Source organism: Monodelphis domestica, chromosome X (genome assembly GCF_027887165.1).
Source record: "Monodelphis domestica isolate mMonDom1 chromosome X, mMonDom1.pri, whole genome shotgun sequence".
Taxonomy (NCBI): Eukaryota; Metazoa; Chordata; class Mammalia; order Didelphimorphia; family Didelphidae; genus Monodelphis; species Monodelphis domestica.
Genome location: NC_077235.1, coordinates 80,598,219 through 80,618,299, shown reverse-complemented (window position 1 = coordinate 80,618,299; position 20,081 = coordinate 80,598,219). Strand labels below are relative to the sequence as shown.

The following is a 20,081-nucleotide window of genomic DNA, read 5'->3' as shown; positions in this document are numbered from 1 at the left end:
TTCCACACACTGTTTATGTTATTGGGCTTATCTAACACGGGGCTGCTGAGTCGGACTGTTTTTGATTTTTTTGTATCTAATCTTGCCAAGTGATATACTTGGAAATTTTGAACCAATACCTAATAGTTTTGATGCTTATTGCTTTTAAAATACAGAGCAAGATCTGAGAGTACTTAGACTACTTGAATAACCTTGGGCAAGTCGCTTCCTTGGGCCTCGGTTTCCTCATTTGTAAAATAAGAGGGTTATACCAGATGTCCTCTGTGGCCTCTTCCAGCTGTAAATCTATCCTTTCTATTATTTCTGATACTCTCTCATTCTCACTTTTCTTCCCCATTCTTTTCCTTGTGATTCTAGTGTCTGGAATGCAGACCTTTTGTTCCTCCAGATGAATTTTGTTGCCATCTTATCTAATTCTGTAAAGTAACCCCTTGGTAGTTTGATTGGCAGAGCACTAAGTATGTAAATTTATTTAAGCAGCATAGTCATTTCTATGACATTGTCTGATTTGCTTCTCCAAGTGTGGTTAATGTGTATCAAGGAATGCCCTATCCACCTGCCGTTGGAGGGAGGATCTTTTCCAATTTGCAAAAGAATGATAAAATTTCCAGGAATTAGAAGGACATAAATTCAAATTTGAAAAAAAAATCCCAGCCTGCTAAGAATACAATAGCTTTGGTAATTTCATAGTCTTAAGAAGATGCATTTGCTTGACTTAGTTGAACTTTCTTCTTCATAGCATTAAAGGCTTCAGACAGCCGAGGATGGAAGTCACCCAAGACTGCAGTGACCCTAAGCATCCCCACAACAATTGGAGCATCATTCTTTTTTTTTAATAGTATTTTATTTGATCATTTCCATGCATTATTCATTAAAGACAAAGATCATTTTCTTTTCCTCCCCCCCACCCCCCATAGCCGACGCGTGATTCCACTGGGTATCACATGTGTTCTTGATTCAAACCCATTGCCATGTTGTTAGTATTTGCATTAGAGTGTTCGTTTAGAGTCTCTCCTCTGTCATGTCCCCTCAGCCACTGTAGTCAGGCAGTTGCTCTTCCTCGGTGTTTCTACTCCCTCAGTTTGTCCTTTGCTTATGGATAGTGTTTTTTCTCCTAGATCTCTGCAGATTGTTCAGGGACATTACACCGCCACTAATGGAGAAGTCCATTATGTTTGATTATACCACAGTGTATTAGTCTCTGTGTACAATGTTCTCCTGGTTCTGCTCCTCCCGCTCTGCATCACTTCCTGGAGGTCGTTCCAGTCTCCATGGAATTCCTCCAGTTTATTATTCCTTTTAGCACAATAGTATTCCATCACCAACACATACCACAATTTGTTCAGCCATTCCCCAATTGATGGGCATCCCCTCGTTTTCCAATTTTTGGCCACCACAAAGAGCGCAGCTATGAATATTTTTGTACAAGTCTTTTTCCTTATTATCTCTTTGGGGTACAGACCCAGCAGTGCTATGGCTGGGTCAAAGGGTAGATATTCTTTTGTCGCCCTTTGGGCATAGTTCCAAATTGCCCTCCAGAATGGTTGGATCAGTTCACAACTCCACCAGCAATGAATTAATGTCCCTACTTTGCCACATCCCCTCCAGCATTCATTACTTTCCTTTGCTGTCATGTTAGCCAATCTGCTAGGTGTGAGGTGATACCTCAGAGTTGTTTTGATTTGCATCTCTCTGATTATAAGAGATGTAGAACACTTCTTCATGTGCTTGTTAATAGTTTTGATTTCTTTATCTGAGAACTGCCTATCCATTTCCCTTGCCCATTTATCAATTGGAGAATGGCTTGATTTTTTGTACAATTGATTTAGCTCATTATAAATATGAGTAATTAAACCTTTGTCAGAGGTTTCTATGAAGATTTTTTCCCAATTTGTTGTTTCCCTTCTGATTTTAGTTATATTGGTTTTGTTTGTACAAAAGCTTTTTAGTTTGATGTAGTCAAAATTATTTATTTTACATTTTGTGATTCTTTCTATGTCTTGCTTGGTTTTAAAGCCTTTCCCCTCCCAAAGGGCTGACATGTATACTATTCTGTGTTTACCCAATTTACTTATGGTTTCCTTCTTTATGTTTAAGTCACTCACCCATTTTGAATTTATCTTGGTGTAGGGTGTGAGGTGTTGATCTATTCCTAGTCTCTCCCACACTGTCTTCCAATTTTCCCAGCAGTTTTTATCGAATAGTGGATTTTTGTCCCAAAAGCTGGGATCTTTGGGTTTATCGTATACTGTCTTGCTGAGGTCTCTTTCCCCCAGTCTATTCCACTGATCCTCCTTTCTGTCTCTTAGCCAGTACCAAATTGTTTTGATGACTGCTGCTTTGTAATATAGTTTGAGGTCTGGGACTGCAAGGCCCCCCTCATTTGTGTTTTTTTCATTATTTCCCTAAATATCCTTGATCTTTTGTTATTCCAAATGAACTTTGTTATGGTTTTTTCCAAATCAGTAAAGAAATTTTTTGGGAGTTCCATGGGTATGGCACTAAATAGATAAATAAGTTTGGGTAGGATGGTCATTTTTATTATATTGGCTCGTCCTACCCATGAGCAGTTAATGTTTTTCCAATTGATCAAGTCTAGTTTTAGTTGTGTGGCGAGTGTTTTGTAGTTGTGTTCATATAGTTCCTGTGTTTGTCTCGGGAGGTAGATTCCTAAGTATTTTATTTTGTCTAGGGTGATTTTGAATGGGATTTCTCTTTCTAGTTTTTGCTGCTGAGCTGTGTTGGAGATATATAGAAAAGCTGATGACTTATGTGGGTTTATTTTGTATCCTGCAACTTTGCTAAAGTTGTTGATTATTTCAATTAGCTTTTTGGTTGAATCTCTAGGATTCTTTAAGTAGACCATCATGTCATCTGCAAAGAGTGAAAACTTGGTCTCCTCCTTGCCTATTTTGATGCCTTCAATTTCTTTTTCTTCTCTAATTGCTACTGCTAGTGTTTCTAGTACAATGTCAAATAGTAGAGGTGATAATGGGCATCCTTGTTTCACTCCTGATCTTATTGGGAATGCATCTAGCTCATCCCCATTGCAAATGATATTAGCTGATGGTTTTAGATATATACTGTTTATTATTTTTAGGAATGACCCTTCTATTCCTATGCTTTCTAGTGTTTCTAGGAATGGGTGTTGTATTTTATCAAAGGCTTTTTCTGCATCTATTGAGATAATCATGTGGTTCTTGCTAGTTTGCTTGTTGATGTGGTCAATTATGTGGATGGTTTTCCTAATATTGAACCAGCCCTGCATCCCTGGTATAAATCCTACTTGATCATGGTGGATGACCCTTCTGATCACTTGCTGGAGTCTTTTTGCTAGTATCCTATTTAAGATTTTTGCATCTATATTCATTAGGGAGATTGGTCTATAGTTTTCTTTCTCTGTTTTTGACCTGCCTGGTTTTGGAATCAGTACCATGTTTGTGTCGTAAAAGGAGTTTGGTAGAACTCCCTCTTTGCTTATTATGTCAAATAGTTTGTATAGTATTGGGATTAACTGTTCTCTGAATGTTTGATAGAATTCACTGGTGAATCCATCAGGCCCTGGGGATTTTTTCTTAGGAAGTTCTTTGATGGCCTGTTGGATTTCATTTTCTGATATGGGATTATTTAAGAATTCTATTTCTTCTTCTGTTAGTCTAGGCAGTTTGTATTTTTGTATATATTCATCCATATCACTTAAATTGGTATATTTATCGCCATATAATTGGGCAAAGTAGTTTTTAATGATTGCCTTAATTTCCTCTTCATCAGAGGTGCTGTCCCCCTTTTCATCTTTGATGCTATTAATTTGCTTTTCTTCCTTCCTTTTTTTAATTAGATTGACCAGTACTTTGTCTATTTTGTTTGTTTTTTCAAAGTACCAGCTTCTTGTCTTATTTATTAAATCAATAGTTCTATCACTTTCGATTTTATTAATTTCTCCCTTAATTTTTAGGATTTCTAGTTTAGTTTTCTGCTGGGGGGTTTTAATTTGGTCACTTTCGAGTTTTTTTATTTGCATTTCCAATTGATTGATCTCTGCTCTCCCTAGTTTGTTAATATATGCACTCAGGGATATGAATTTACCTCTGATTACCATTTTGGCTGCATCCCAAAAGGTTTGAAAGGATGTCTCACCATTGTCATTTTCCTCAATGAAATTATTAATTGTTTCTATGATTTCTTCTCTAACTAAACGATTTTGAAGTATCATATTGTTTAGTTTCCAATTAGTTTTTGATTTGGTTTTCCATGTACCATTACTGATCGTTATTTTTATTGCCTTGTGGTCTGAAAAGGCTGCATTTATTATTTCTGCTTTTCTGCATTTGTGTGCCATGTTTCTGTGACCTAATGTATGGTCAATCTTTGTGAATGTGCCATGTGGTGCTGAGAAGAAGGTGTATTCCTTTTTGTCCCCATTTATTTTTCTCCATATGTCTATTAATTCTAATTTTTCTAAGATTTCATTCACTTCTTTTACCTCTTTCTTATTTATTTTTTGATTTGATTTATCTAAATTTGATAATGGTTGGTTCAAGTCTTGGAGCATCATTCTTGAAGCTTCTTATTCTTGAAGCTTCTTATTCTATGGCTATTCCAGCTAGAAATTCTCTGAGCAATTTCATTTTACCAAGCAAGTGATATCTATAATTCCATGGTCAATAATGCGAGTTTGAGCTGTTAAAGATTAAGTGAACTCTTTCCCTAGTATTCCAACATGCCCCACGGGATCAGTGATGATCTTGATGCATTAATGCCAGCTACAACTCCTTTACATGTCTGCCCATCCCTGTGGGCCCATGTTCTCTTGCCCAGCATACGTCTGCCATAGGATGCCCACCCAACACACATCTGGGGCCTTCCTTTTTTGCCTTACTTTGACATCACCAAAACACCAGTGGAGTATGTGAGCTGTCCATCCATACAATTTCTATGAGGGTTATCAAACACAAACACTGGGGATTACTAAGAGATAAATAGTGATGGGGGGGGGGGGTAAAAGATGCAGGTACTTATCTTGCAGGGGGAAGAGGGGGAACATGGTTTAGAAATCCAGAGGAAGGCAAGAGGAGAATGAAGGCAAATTAGTCCAAGCATAGAAACTTCCACAATGGGAAGTTTGTTCTTTCCTGATCGCACCTGGAAATTCATTACTAACACAGAATGTCGGAGAACTGCTTGGGGGCACTGAGAGATGAAGAAGAGAGCAGCACTTACTCTTTAAGTCTTTTAAGACTTGAGCCTTGGACACTGAGAAACTAAGTAACTTGACTACGGTCACACAGTTACCATCTTTTTAAAAATTATTGATTCTAAGATAGAAGAGTGGTAAGAGCTAGGTAATGGGGGTTGAGTAATTTGCCCAGGTTCACACAGCTAGGAAGTGTCTGAGGACAGATTTGAACACAAGTCTAACTGACTCCAGGCCCGGCTCTCCATCCACTGTGCTACCTAGCTGCTCCAGAGATGGGTCTTGAAGCCAGGCCTTCTATTATCAACCTCTTTGGTCTTAGCAGCAAAGAAAACTGCATTGTCCTTGTCATGGGATACTTGTCCACAGCACACTTTCTTCTGATTGCTGTCCCATAAAACAAGCTATAAGTATCAGGAAGAAAAAGAACATCAAAATGGATTTCAAAGTGAAAGGAAATTTCCTTGCAAACAGCAGGAATTGTAGTGATTTTGCTAGAAGTGAGAGGCAGCATAACAGATTGGAGAGAGGGCCAGTAGACTGAGGCAAGAAGGCCCAGCCTTTTCCCTGTCCTAGCTGTGGGCCCCCATACCAAGCCCTTCACCTTCAATGTCCCCAGGTAGTTCTCCAAGGTGTGGAGGAGTACCAGCCCACCCACATTATTAGTAGAGTTTTCCTTGCCTATGGTTCTGTGAACCAATGAAATCCAGGCCTCAAGAGACAAAACAAGTCTGGAGTGATAGTGGATTTGCATTGGTAATGGGAGTTTCCTTATGGGGGCAGGGGGGGCTCATACAGATAAAGTCATAGGTTTGGAGCCTTCCTTGTGAGCAGATGTGGGGGAAAGAGTACAGGATTTGGGGTGGAGAAAGAACAAATTTAGTAAGCATGCCATCTCTGTCTGCCTTTATCTAAATTACTGATAAAAGCACTGTAAGAGTGCAGGCAGGGCCCAACACAAATCCCTGGGGCACTCTACTAGAGATGGTGGCTGAGCAGACATGAAACTATTAACAATGATTCTTTAGTTTCCTCCATTTAAACAAGTCCAAATTCACCTAACCATACTAGTACCTAGCACACCTCTGCCCCTCTTTTCCCTAAGAATAGCATGAAAGATGCTATCAGTTGTTTTGCTTAAAAATGATGGCTCCAATAGCACTGCTGGGTTTGTACCCCAAAGAGATAATAAGGAAAAAGACCTGTACAAGAATATTCATAGCTGCACTCTTTGTGGTGGCCAAAAATTGGAAAATGAGGGGATGCCCTTCAATTGGGGAATAGCTGAACAAATTGTGGTATATGTTGGTGATGGAATACTATTGTGCTAAAAGGAATAATAAAGTGGAGGGATTCCATGGAGACTGGAACAACCTCCAGGAAGTGATGCAGAGCGAGAGGAGCAGAACCAGGAGAACATTGTACACAGAGACTGACACATTGTGGTACAATCCAATGTAATAGACTTCTCCATTAGTGGCAATGCAGTGATCCTGAACAATTTGGAGGGATCTATGAGAAAGAACACTATCCATATCTAGAGGAAGAACTGTGGGAGTAGAAACACAGAAGAAAAACAACTGCTTGAATACATGGGTTGAGGGGATATGGTTGGGGATGTAGGCTCTAAATGAACATCCTAGTGCAAACATCAACAACACTGAAATAGGTTTTCATCGAGCACACATGTAATACCCAGTGGAATTGCATGTCAGCTACAAGAAGGAGTGGGGGGAGGGGAGGGAGGGAAAGAAAATGATTCTGATAACCAAGGAATAATGTTCTAAATTGACTAATTAAATAAAATTAAAAAAAAAAGATAGCTCCAAAGTCAGAAAAATCTAGTTTTAAATTCTTCCTCTGCTACTTATGGCCTGTGTGACCTTGAGCCAGTTCTTTCCCCTCCTTGGGGCTCAGTTTCCTCCTCTGCAAAACGAGGGGGGTTGGACTACATGGCTTTGGAGGTCCCTTCTAGCTCTAGCTATAGGAAAGGATGAGCTAGTCTAGGTCTAGCTAATCTGAACGGTCTAGGTCATGTGCATTTCCAGTGTCCCCTGATCTACCTACCAGTCGTATAAATTTGCTAACAAGGGAAATGGCACATTTGAGAATTAAGTCAAACTTAGTTCACAGGCGCCATTTTCTCTTTTGGGGAAAATCAGCATTTCCTCCCTCCATTTGGGTGACAACTCTCATCTTCTCCACAATCTCGCCAAAGACCCCTGCAAAAGAGGGCCATCCTGTGACCACACCCACCAGTTCTTTTGGTACCCTGAGCTACACCCAGTCTGGGCCAAATGATCTGAGCTAGTCCCAATGGGCTGTTCTCAAGGTACTCAGTTCAATATTCAGGCCTTAATATGAACATTTATTAAATTAAAATTAAAAAATAATTTGAAATCAAACATGATCTTTGGACTCTATGGAGAAAGGTTGGGGAAGTCACCAAGGTAGAATGTGTTGCATATTGAATTTTTGTAACCAGAGCGCCGCAGAGGTAAACAGCCATCCTGATGTAGAATACTGTTAATAGTTTATCCTGGTTCAATAAATAGTAAAACTCCCCTGAAGGTCAGAAAGCATACTCTCTATCTCAAATCTGAACTCGATCTAGCCTAAGCCAGCTGGTCAATTCATGTGACTTCTAAGGGAGGATTAAATGTTCTCTGTTCATTTTAATTTGATCCATTATTCCAAGGCTTTGCAAAGAAAAAGCACCAAAGCGGCATATGCTGGCCTTGGGTTGGCCCTTAGTGGGCCTGCCTAGATTAAGATCATTAGAATTCATATCACCATGCAGCCAGAAACTCAGGAAGTACCCGCTCACACAAACAATGACACTAGGGGGAACAGAGGAATCGCTATCTAAGAAAGAAAACCCATTTGTTTACATCTCGATAAATTTCCTATCGAAAGGCTATGGAAAAAAAAAAACAGGAGAAAAAACGAGATTGTCTTTAGGTTATAAAGAGGGAAGGGGGGGAGGAGGAGGAGGAGGAGAGACAAGGAGGGAGCTGGATGTCTGGAAAACACCAGCTCAGGTCTAAAACTCTGCTCACAGAGGGCTGGAAAATATACCACTTGCTTTTCACTGCCTCTCTATAGATGGCCACACCCAGCAACTAGAAGTATGCTGCTGGAAAAAGACACTTGGAATAAAAAGGAGGGGGAGAGAGAAATAAGGATGGATGGAAAACGCAAATTCAAATCTCCAAATATATATGTATACATACATACATACATACATACATACATATATATATATATATATATATATATATATATAAAATTCTTTCTTAAGTCTATTTCCTCAAAGGAGAATGAGTTGTCCTTTAACAAGAATAATAGATAGTATTTATATAGTGCTTTGAGATTGAGATAGCATTCTTTATGGATATTATCTCACTTAGTCCTCACGATAGCCCTGGGAGATGGATGCTATTATTATCCCCATTTTACAGTTGAGGAAATTGTGTGACTTGTGATTTGCTCAGGCTCGCTGAGGCTGGATTTGAACTCAAGTCTTCCTGACTCCAAATGCAATGTGCTCTCCACTCACTATCCACCAAGTTCTTTACTGATTATGTGTTGCTGAACCCTGCTGAAAAGGAGTTACTCAATAAAGTTGATTGGATCCAGCGCAAAATTATGTTGACGTCCAATCTCAATTGGGCCCTCAGTGCCACAAGGCAATCTTTTGACTCTTCCTCACATGGTCACCTGTTCCACTCCCCCGCCACCCCATTACAATTGTTTGGACCTTCTCATCTCTCCTCAAATCCCTCACACCATATGGTGGCCCCTCTCTCTGAGGACCTCATTTCAGTTTTCCAAGAACATCAAGGCCAATGGTCATGGTATCCCATCTCCTTTATTGTACAACCCAAATCTCCTCCACATCATCCCTCATCATGTCCTCCTTTGACTCAGTCTCTAACAAAATGGGAGCTCTTACCATTGCCAGGAATAAAGACCGCCCTGCAATGTAGTCTTTGTCTTATGCCTTCTCATCTCTTCTAGGATTCTGTCCCTTCAATGATTCTCATCTACCTCTAAACAGGCCCAATCTCTCCTATCCTAAAAAGCAAACCAGCAACAAACCCTTCACTGAACCTGTTGTTCCCTCAAGCTCTGCTTCTTTATCTCCCCTCATTTTCATTGCTAAAAATGCCTCCATTTTCCTAAATCCTACTCACTCCTCAACCTCCTGCATATGGCTTGGGACCACATCTCGAGAGAGAAGCTGCTCTCTCCAAGGTTACCAATGATCTCTTCATTGCTAAATTCAATGGCCTTTTCTCAGGCCTCATCCTTCTGATCCACTGGCAGTGTTTAGCAGGCTTAACCAACTCCTTCTCCTGAATTCCTTCTTGTCCCTCCTATCTTGTAGGCTTTCTCTTAGTTCTCCTCCTACCAGAAAAATTAACCCTTACCTTCCATCTTAGAATCAATACTGTGCATTGGTTCCAAGGTGGAAGAGAGGTAAGGGCTAGGCAATGGGGGTCAAGTGACTTGCCCAGAGTCACACAGGTAGGAAGTATCTGAGGCCAGATTTGAACCCAGGATCTCCTATCTCTAGATCTGGCTCTCAATTCACTCAGCCACCTATGAAATACGACTGCTTCTTTTTAGTCTTCTTTGGTGGGTCTTCTTCCAGGTCACCCTTCCTAAGCATGAGGGTACTACAGGGTTGTATCCTGGGCTCCCTTCTCTTCTGTCATCCCTCTATACTGTATCTTGTTTAACTTCATTAGCTCTCATGGGTTCAATGATCTCTCTGCAGATTACACCTAGATAGAAATATCTAGTTGGCAGCTTCTTGTCCTCTAGTCCCATGTTGCCTAGTGTTTGGTAGGCATGGCCTCCTGACTTTATTATGGCACCACGAATGCAATCAAATTCAGAAGCTATCTTCCCAATCCCCATCCCTCTTACAAACTCCCCTAGTGACCTCACAAGGAACACTCGCCAGTATCCTTCCAGGAATGTGGGTTTGCAGCTTCAAAGTTATCCTCAACTCTTTGGTCTCCACTCATCACTCACTCACAAAGCTACCAAGCCATCATTGCCTCTTACCTCCAACAACCTCCCCACAGACCTCCCTGCTTCCCGTCTCTCCCCTCTCCATTCCATCTTCCAAACAGGCACCAAAATGACATTTCTAAAACACAGATCTGAATCCATCATTCCCTTGCTCGGGGAGCTTCAGTTAGTCCCTAATGCCCCTTGGAGAAATGGCAAATTCCTCTGTTGGGAACATACAGGCCTTCACGTTGTCATCCAACCTCTCCTCCTAGACTGGTTTCACATTATTCCCTGTCATGGTCAACACTCTGGCCAGACTGGTCTCCTTGATGTTACTCCTACACAACATTTCGCCTCTTTGTTTTTGTGCCTGGAATGCTCCCCCTCCTTACAACTGCCTCTTAGAACCCAGTCTTACTCAAATCCTGGTTCAAGTACCACTGCTTACTTACCCATCAGGCCCTTTTTGACCCCTTCATTGTTAGGACTTTGGGCTCCCCCATATGCTTGTCTGTATACATACTGTTTCCCCCAATAGAATATAAGATCTTTGAGAGTAGAAGTTGTTTCCTTCATTGTGTATTTGTATGTGTCTGGCACACAGGTGGTGCTTAATAAATGTTTGTCCTGTTAAACAGGGTCAAGTTGATGAGTTCCTGGTACCTATTATATAGCCTCCAGGATGCGAAATCTACTGTTGACCCAGTCCTACCTGGTTGGCCTAGAGGGCCAGGAATCCCTGGTGGACCCGGACGCCCCTGACGGCCGATCCCTGGTGGCCCCCTAGGACCCATAAATCCAGGCCTTCCAACTGGTCCAGGATCACCTTTGTGGAAAAAAAGAAACAACTTCAGTTCTACCTTACATAGAACACATTTAGTGGTAAACAACAGTCTTTTACAAGACTGGTTGACTTGTAGGAGTCATTAACATGTCATATGCTATCATAAGCCCCCCACCCCCACCCCAACAGGCAGTATTCTTAGAAAGCTGATCATTCACGGACCATCAAGCGAAGGGGGAAGAAGGGAACATGCATTTAAATGGCACCCACTATGTTCCAGGGACTGTGCTCAATGATTTTAAATATCTCATTTGAGCCTTACAACAACCTTCAAAGATAGGTCCTCTTATGATTCCCTTTTTATGGTTGAGGAAACTGAGGCAGGCAGATGTGAAGTGACTTGCCCAGGGTCCCACAGCTAAGAAGTGTCTAAGGCCAGATTTGAACCCAGGACCTTCTCTCTCTAGACCTGGCTCTCAACCCATTGAGCCACCTCGCTGCCCCTCTTAGTAACAATTCTAAAACAGAAGGGCAGTAGGGCTAGGTAATGGAGATTAAGTGACTTGTTCAGGGTCACACAGCTGGGAACTGTCTGAGGCCAGATTTGAACCCAGGTCTCCCTGACTCCAGGCTCAGTACTGAGCCATCAACTGCCTTCAAGAGCAGAGGTAAGTAACCAGGGCATATGGGAAAGAGCCAGACACAGCCAGCAGGATCTTATTTAGCATACGCTGCTAAGGCCTGGACCTCCAGATCTGAATCAACCTTTTGATTTGACTCCAGATTTACTTTTTATTTTCCCCTCCAGGAAGGATATAAGAAATAAATAAAGGGAGCTAGCTTCTTGTCCTTGTTTTCCTCAAAGCTTGCTTGGAACTCACTCTAGGCAAAAGGCATTCTATGGAGGAGCCTCAGAGAAATCAGGAGAAAAGATGGCTTGAGCCGAACGTCAATCTTTTCCACAATCTCCTGATAGGGAACCTCAGGCAGACACTTCTGGCACATCAGGTCGGAAAGGGCGATTTTGTTACTACCATATGAGATCTAACATATGTTGTTTCCAAATAAAGTGCATGTTTAAAAAAATCCCCTTTCTATACGATCCCCTTTGGGCTTCTTCTTTGGAGAGTGGAATGTTTATATAGTGATTGTTGATGATGGTTCGAAAGAACGTGCATAATAAAAACATTACGGGGGGGGGGTGGGGGGTGATAAGAAGAACTCCCAGCCCTCTGGCACCAGAGAGTGTACAGAACACCTTCTTCATAAAGAACCTCTGGGGGAAACCAGTGTGAGCATTCTGATCTCGGTTTTACAGATGAGGAAACTAAGGCTCCAAGAGGCAAAGGGAGGGAGAAAAGTACCTGGACATGCACCAAGTTAGATTATAGTTGAGAGCAGCTACAGTGAAGACAGGAAGAAGGGCAGCTGAGACCCCTCGCACTCACAGGAAACAAAACCCAAGAAAGGAGTTGATAGAAAAAAGCGTGACCCCCAGATGTCTCAAGTTTGAGCAATGAAGAAGAATTAGAGACCCCTAATGCAAGGGGGCAGAGCAGATCCCAAAGGTATCACTCATTGAGACATGGTGGGAGGAAGTCTAGGACTGACAGACGGCCCTGGATGGGTAGACTTGATGTGGAAGAAGTAGGATGGATACAAAGGGGGAAAGGGGTCATGCTAGATAAAGAAGGCACCTTCAAGGAGGTGAGACAAAACAGGAATCGGGCAGGGAGGCACGGCTGAGAACACTTGGGGACAGATCAACGGAAGGAAAACCAGGAATGATTCTGTCATCGTACAGACCATCTGGACAGAAAGGAGAAATAGATGAGGAGTTTGGGAAACAGATTAGGAGTCTGGCACAGAAAGAAGCATGATCGAACGGCAATGGGGGACTTCCACTATCCTCCAGACATCGACCAGAGCTCTCTGTGTGCCAAAAGCTGAGCGGCTCAGAACTTCTTGACCTGCCTTACTGATATCATGCTAACAAGGGGAAAGTCTATTCGAGATCCGATTCTCACAAACGAGTGGGAATCAGTTTCTGAGGTGGGTGGGAATGATGGGAATCCTGAAAGGAAGTGACCAAGATAACTTTGAGTTAGCAAGAGGGGAAAGGAGGAAGCCAGGGAGAGTCTAACATCTATCTGCCCTAGTTTGGGGAAAAGTGCACTGCAAAGGGTTCAAAGAACGGACAGGTGGGATTTGATGGATTGATTCTACAGGGGAAGTCAGCCCAGGAGGGACAGAAGATGTTCAAGAATGAAATCCCAAGGCCATTTATAAAGGGAAGTGATTCCTGTGAGGAGGAGAAACCGCTGATATCCAAAGACACCAATGGGATGCATGGGAATTTGACCAAAGAACAGGTCGAAAAGAGCTGTGCCAAAGCTGGAGGTGAGAGCAAGAGACAGAGGGATGAATGAAAAATGATGATACTGCTCTGTTCGAATGGTGTCAGGACTAATAAAGCTCAAAATGACTTGAGGTTGGCAAAGAAAGCTAACAACAACAAAAAGGATATGAAGAGTTGGGGGTGCCAGGTCTGGGAAGGACATGGAGGTTTCAGCAATACTGAAGAACAGGAGAGATACTGCATGACTGGGTGAGAACAAATATCCCGTTTTCCCAAAAAGAAAAAAAGAAGAGCATCTGCAAACTAGAGATAAGTGAGCTTGACTTCAGTTTCTAGGAACAGTCTAGAGTGGCTTGTTTTCTTTTAAATCCTCCCTTCCATCTCAGAATCAATACTGTATAGTGGTTCCAAGGTAGAAGAAATGATGATAAGTGACTTGCCCAGGATCACACAGCTAGGAAGTGTCTGAGGCCAGATTTTTCTAAACCCTTATCTTCAGTACTGTGCGTTGATTCCAAACAGAAGAGTGACAAGGGCTAAGCAGTGCGGTGAAGTGACTCACCCAGGGTCATGCAGCTAGGAAGTGTCTGAGGTCAAATTTGAATCCAGGACCTCCCATCTCCAGGCCTGACTCTGGCTATTGAGCCACCTAGATAGATGTCTTTTAGAATGAATTATTAAAAGAGGTGGTTAGTGACCAGAGATAAATAGAAGTGGGGATGATAAAGGGCCAGTAAGGTTTCATCAGGAATGGGGCATACTGGACTCACCTCGTTTCTTTTCTTGAAACAGCTAATAAACTGGTAGGTGAAAAGAACACTACCGATGTAGTTTACGTGAGTTTGGGGAAAACATTTAAAAAAGTCTCTCAAGGCATTTCTGTGTGAACAGAGAAATGTGGGCTAGATGATAGTATAGTTAGACAGAGCTAGAACTGGTTCAATGACCAGCCTCAAACAAGAGTTATTAGTCATTTGGTATCAACTTTGCTAGAGCTCCAGTAGAGATGCTCCAGGAGCTGTGCTTGGTCCCGGGTGATCTAAGCATTTAACATCTCTAGCAATGATGTAGGCCAGGAGAGGTGACATGTCTATCAGATACCAAACCCACCCAACGAAAAAGCACCAGGATCCAAAGACATCTTGAACACTGAGCCAAACTGAATAAGCTTCTATTTTATAGAGATAAAGGTCAAATCTTCTGTGTTTGCAAAAAACCAACTTTCCAAACAAGAAATCGATAAAACCATCAGTTAATCTTGTTAAACATTTGTAAAGAGCATACTAGAGGGAAGTATGGAGTATGCAAAAGCCTGAGGGCCATAAGACACTGAAAGCTCAGTGTGATGGGATAGCCAAGAAAGTGAAAGTGATCTTGGGCTGCATCAGGAGGGGCACAAGGTCTGGAGATCTAGAGTCCTTGGTCAGATGCCATTTGGAGTTTTCTGTTCAGTTCTAGCTACCACAATTTAGGAAAGACAGAAATAAGGTAGAGAGGTGGTAGCCATGAGGGTGAAAGGCCTTGGGTTCATACCCTATTGGAATCCTCTATGTAAAGAAAGGGCTCAGGTAGGCACCTCATCATTTCCCACCTGACTGCTGACATGGACTTCACCATCCCCAGAAACTTGATGTCCCTGCAAGATCAAATCAACTCTGAAAGTCAGTCCCCCTCAACACTTCGGCCCTCTCAGCCTGTCTCTCCTGATTAGAGACAGTGGAGGGAGGGAGGAGAAATCTTTCCAGATCCTCTACTTAAGGAGGGGCTCCAAGGCAGACACTTCATCATTCCCCATCTTGCTACAGGACTTCAGAAGCCCTTTCTTCTCCTCCACTTCTCTAGTTTCTTTTTATAGGCCGCTTTCTCCCATCAGACTGTGAGCTCTTGAAGAGAGGGGCTGTCTTCTGCTTTTCTTTGCATCTTAGCATTTAGCATGGTGCCTGGCACATACTATGCATTTCATAAATGTTCACTGGCTATTTCTTCTCATTGAAAAAAACCTTACCATCTATCTTAGAATTTATTCAACTATTGGTTCCAAGACAGAAGAACAATAAGGGTTAGGCAATTGTGTTTAAGTGACTTGCCCAGGATCTCACAGCTAGGAAGTGTCCAAGGCCAAATTTGAACTCAAGACCTCCCATCTCCAGGCCTAGTTCTCTTCCACTGATTGACCTAGACACCCCTTCACTGACCATTGATGTTGGAGGAACAAGGGATGTCTAGCCTGAAGAAGAGAAGGCTCAGGGGATGGATAGATGTAATTAAGCACGTGAATGAATCATCAGACTTATTCTGTTTAAGCTCAGACAGCAGAACCAGGAGCAACGAGTAGAATTTTTAAGAAGGCAAATGTAAACCTTCCTGATGATGAGACCTCCTCCAAAGTGGGACGGACTGCCTCAGGAAGGTAAGGGTCTTCAAGCAGCATGCTTTAGTGGGGACTGGGGATCAGTTGGAAGTAAATGCCACTGAAGTCTCTTTCAGTCCTCTAAGTGTGTGTTCCTATGCTCCTCCAGGATCATAGAGCGAGTAGGAAGCAGAGGGGAGAATGGAGGGGCCACTCTTGATTCCAAGCCTAGTACTCCTGCTTCTCTTAGTATTACAGAAGGATTCCTTTGAGGAATTTCTCTCTTCCGACTGGTCAAAGAGCCCAGTCAGGTACCCGTCGTTCTCAACTAGGCCTCAAACCTCCTTCTCAAGGTCAGGCTATAAATAGATAATACAAGGGAGTATGGAATTCACAGAAGGAGAAGGTCATTGGTTACGCAGTTTGTCATTTGGAAATTCTGGATTTGTAACACTGAAATCACAATTCTGCAGCTGGGGGAGCTCATTGAGTGTTGCGGGTCATGGAGTCTCGGGCTGTTTAAACAAGAGAAGAAAGTTTAACAAGTGGTTTTAAGCAAGAATGGGAGGTGGTCTTTGGTTGGGGTCCTCCCTGGAGTGACAGGGGACTCCATAGCATGGGTCGGACACCTTACTGGCTCCAAGGAACTGCAGCCTCCCCTTAGCTTGGGCCCAGGGAGGGGGTGGGCAAGAAGAGAATCTTTAAATCTTTTGAAATCAATAAAGACATGTTAAAGCAGCTAAATTGTCACTACTCCCATGCATACCTAGGGAAACCAAGGATGGGGCACTGTGATGCTATGGTAAAAACAATTTGTGGCCAGGATTTGATTTTTGGCCCTCTCACATACTCTCTATGCAACCTTGGGCAAGTCACTTCCCCTCCCAGGACCTCAGTTTCCTCCCTTGTAACATGGGGCATTTGGAATAGATGGCCTTGGAGGTCCCTTCTAGGTTCTTTCTATCAAATATTCTATGCATGACCTTGGGCAAGTGCCTTTACTTCCGTGGACCTCAGTTTCCTCATATGTAAAATGAGATGGTTGGTTAGTCCTCTAAACTTGGACCCTCAGCTGGTTGGGATATTCCCCACATAAACCTCCCTAAGACAAAAAACTCAACAAATTAACCAGAAACAGTAGACTCCATACCTTTTGGTCCAGCCAGCCCATCCAAGCCAGGGAGCCCTGGAGTGCCTGAGGGTCCTGGGAAACCAGTGCTGCCTCTTGGACCAGGTGTTCCTTTGAGACCTGGGAGTCCCTGAAGCCCAGGTGGCCCAGGCAGGCCAACCCCTGGCTCTCCCTTGGGAATCAGCATGTGGGAATGAGGAAGGCAGGAAAGAACAAAGTCAGGCATTGTTTTCCTAGCATTTATTCCTTGCCATAGATATGCCGAAGAAAGGTAACCATACCATTGATACTGGAGGATCAAGGGTAATAGGGATCTCTGTTCTTTGATTTCATTGGCATAGAGAGCTCCCAGAGTGGAAATTCTCTCTACTGACACCCATCTTCAACTCTATTCCCACTCGTGGAGGCACTGAGAAGTTATGTCTCAGTTAGCGCCCAGGGTCACCCAGCCAGTAGGTAGCAGAGGTAAGATTTGAACCTCTGTTCACTTCACAATTCTAACATTGGTTCTCTATCCATGCTATCATGCTACCACTCAGAAATTATTGGTATTTTGTTGTGAGAGAGACAAGCAGGAAGATAATTGGTATACTGGAGAAGCGAATGAGCACAAGGTTAGCCAACATGCTCCAGGAAGGGGACTGGTGTCAGAAAAAGCAAGAGATAAGTGAGGAGAGGGGACACTGACACAGGACTTTGTCCTGAGGTTGAGGGCTCAGGGCCAGCTGGTCTACCCTTGCAGAGCAGAGAGTAATGATGAATGAGAGGAAGTTTAGATTCAGCATGGGGAAAAACATTTCAACAGCCTGGTCACTTAAACACCATTGTGGTTTAACTTAGGAAGCTGAGAAGGCCTTTGAGATTATTGGAGCTATAATTAGGGGACAGAGATAACATCCTCCAAGAAGTCAGGCTAAACTGTTGCAAAGTCACTTGCAGTGGTATGTAGTGTGTCCTTGATGGCGTGGGGAGGGTGGGCCCCAGCATGGGAAGGTCTCAGAAACACATCCATCACTGTTCTCCATACTCATTAGAAAGCCATCTGGCAAGGGTTCACTGACATGGCCCAGACATCTTTGTTCATTCATCCGATCAGATAACTGAGGATTCTAATAACAGGCACTGAAGCTCCATACTCCTGACATGACCACTGGGACAATTTTTAGAGGTTCATGGGTTGAAACAAAGGACAACCCCAACATATGTAACAGAGAATCTAGAGGAGGAAATCAAAGCTAGTAGAAAAAAGAAGCCAAACCTTTGGTCCTGGAAAGCCAGGATGCCCAGAAGGGCCTTGTAGGCCATGTCTTCCAGGTGTTCCAGGGTGTCCCCGAGGCCCCGGCATTCCTTGGTAACCTGAAAAACAGGTAATAATAAATCCCCCAAAGAGAGAACCTTCCAGTTGATATCCAAAGGAAACTCATGTTCATAATGTCCACCCCCTCCCCACATTCTGGCCCCAAAGAAGAGAACCTTTCAGTTGATATCCAAAAGAGACCCATGATCATATGCCTACCCCCTGCCCACACATTGGCCCCAACAAGTACTCTATTAGGTAAGAATGCTCTACTGCAGTGATAGCTAACCTTTTAGAGACCAAGCGCCCAAACCACAACCCTCACACTGCATCTGAGCTGCTCCCTTACCCCACACAGGGGAGGGAGGAAGCGCTTCCATTGGACTGCTGGTGATGAGAGAAATGTCATTCAGGTGCATGTGGACAGGAGGAAGGGAGCAGCCCCTTCTGGCATACATTCCATAGGTTGGCCAACACAGCTCTACAGAATCAACTTTATTTTACAACCCAAACTTAATATAATAGTGACTGTGCTCATGTAATAAAATGGGGGCTACAAATTTGGAATTCTGGTAAGAAAATGATATAACCATCTATACCCTTTGACCCAGAGATCCTACTGCCAGGCATATATCCCAAGGAAGTCAAAGACAGACACAAAGAAAGGTATTATATACAGTGTGACATAGTGGGGAGAGAACTAGCCTTGGACTCGGGAAGACCTGATTTCCAGTCTCAACTCTTACATATACTGGCAGGGTGACCCTGGGTAAGTCATTCAACCTGCCATGATTCAGGAAATTGTCTCAGATTATAAATTACAGAGAAGGTGCCTTGATAAAAGGTATTTCCTCACCCAGAAGTTTCCTCCATCACTGATTCATAGCTTCTTTCCCTATCAAAAATATTTATAGCAGCACTTTTCATGGTTGATGGAAAGAACTGGAAACAATTTTGGAGAATGGCTAAGGCTACTGTGGTACATTGAAAGTAATGGCATATTACTGCCTTGGGAGAAATGAGGAATACAATGAAGACCTAGAAGATTGGGAAGACTTAGAGGAAATGATGTAGTCAACTAGTCCAAACTAGAGAAATGATATAAACGATGATGACGATGACAATGTAAATAAAAAGAACCCCCCCCAAATAAATAAATAAATAACTGAGTCCTGCATCCCTATAATGATGGAGCTTAGACCCAAAGAAGAGTTATGGGATCCTCCCGTCTTTGCAGAGGTGGAGGCCCAGGAATGGGAATCCCTATGAGCAAGAGCTTGCTTGGTTGTTGTGTGGATTAGTTTTACTGAACCATATTCCCCCCCCCCACTTTCTTCCTATTGTTTATTACAAGGAGTGGCTTTCTGGATAAAAGATGAGAAAGGCAGACAGTGAGAAATGAAGGTGATGTAAAACCAAAAGATAACACTAAGAATTTTTACAAAATAAACAGGGGCTATAATTTTAAAATCCAGCTGCATCTAAGAAGTGAATTATGTAAACAGTATTTGGAACCATTTCGCCTCCCATTTGAGGCCTGCCTGTGTAAAGAGCTTAACTCCCCACATAACATTCTGGTAAATAAAGCTAGAAAATCAATCCCCAAAATCACACGCACACAAATCAAATCTGCTCTCTCCCAAACCCTTTAGGGATACATTTGGGAATTGTTTTCAGCTCAACCACTTCAAGAGAACAAATGCTGTGAGAACACAGCAGAATTTGCAGGCAATTCCTCAAAACAACAGTCCTAAGAAACTCAGAGGAGAAACACAGCCAAAAGAAAATATTCTCTTCCTTTTTACGTGCAAGAAGTGTGCTTGTTTTCCTCATTATATGCCTGTGGATTCGTGTCTTGTCAGTGACAGGGCTCAAGAAATTGGCTTCCCAAGAACAGGAAGGGGAAGCATGGTTAAGACCAGCAGCCTGTTGAAAAGAAATGG

General features: G+C 42.7%; 1 protein-coding gene across 1 annotated transcript in view; it reads right to left on the bottom strand.

The window, feature by feature from the left end:
- Nucleotides 1-20,081, bottom strand: part of COL4A6 (collagen type IV alpha 6 chain) — a 216,767-nt gene that overhangs the window by 88,525 nt on the left and 108,161 nt on the right. Inside the window, exons 28-30 of the mRNA XM_056809860.1 lie at nt 18,100-18,197; nt 16,863-17,013; nt 10,932-11,045 (exon numbers count right to left, since the gene is read on the bottom strand). Coding sequence (XP_056665838.1) covers nt 10,932-11,045; nt 16,863-17,013; nt 18,100-18,197 — 363 coding nt within the window. The remainder of the gene's footprint in view (nt 1-10,931; nt 11,046-16,862; nt 17,014-18,099; nt 18,198-20,081) is intronic.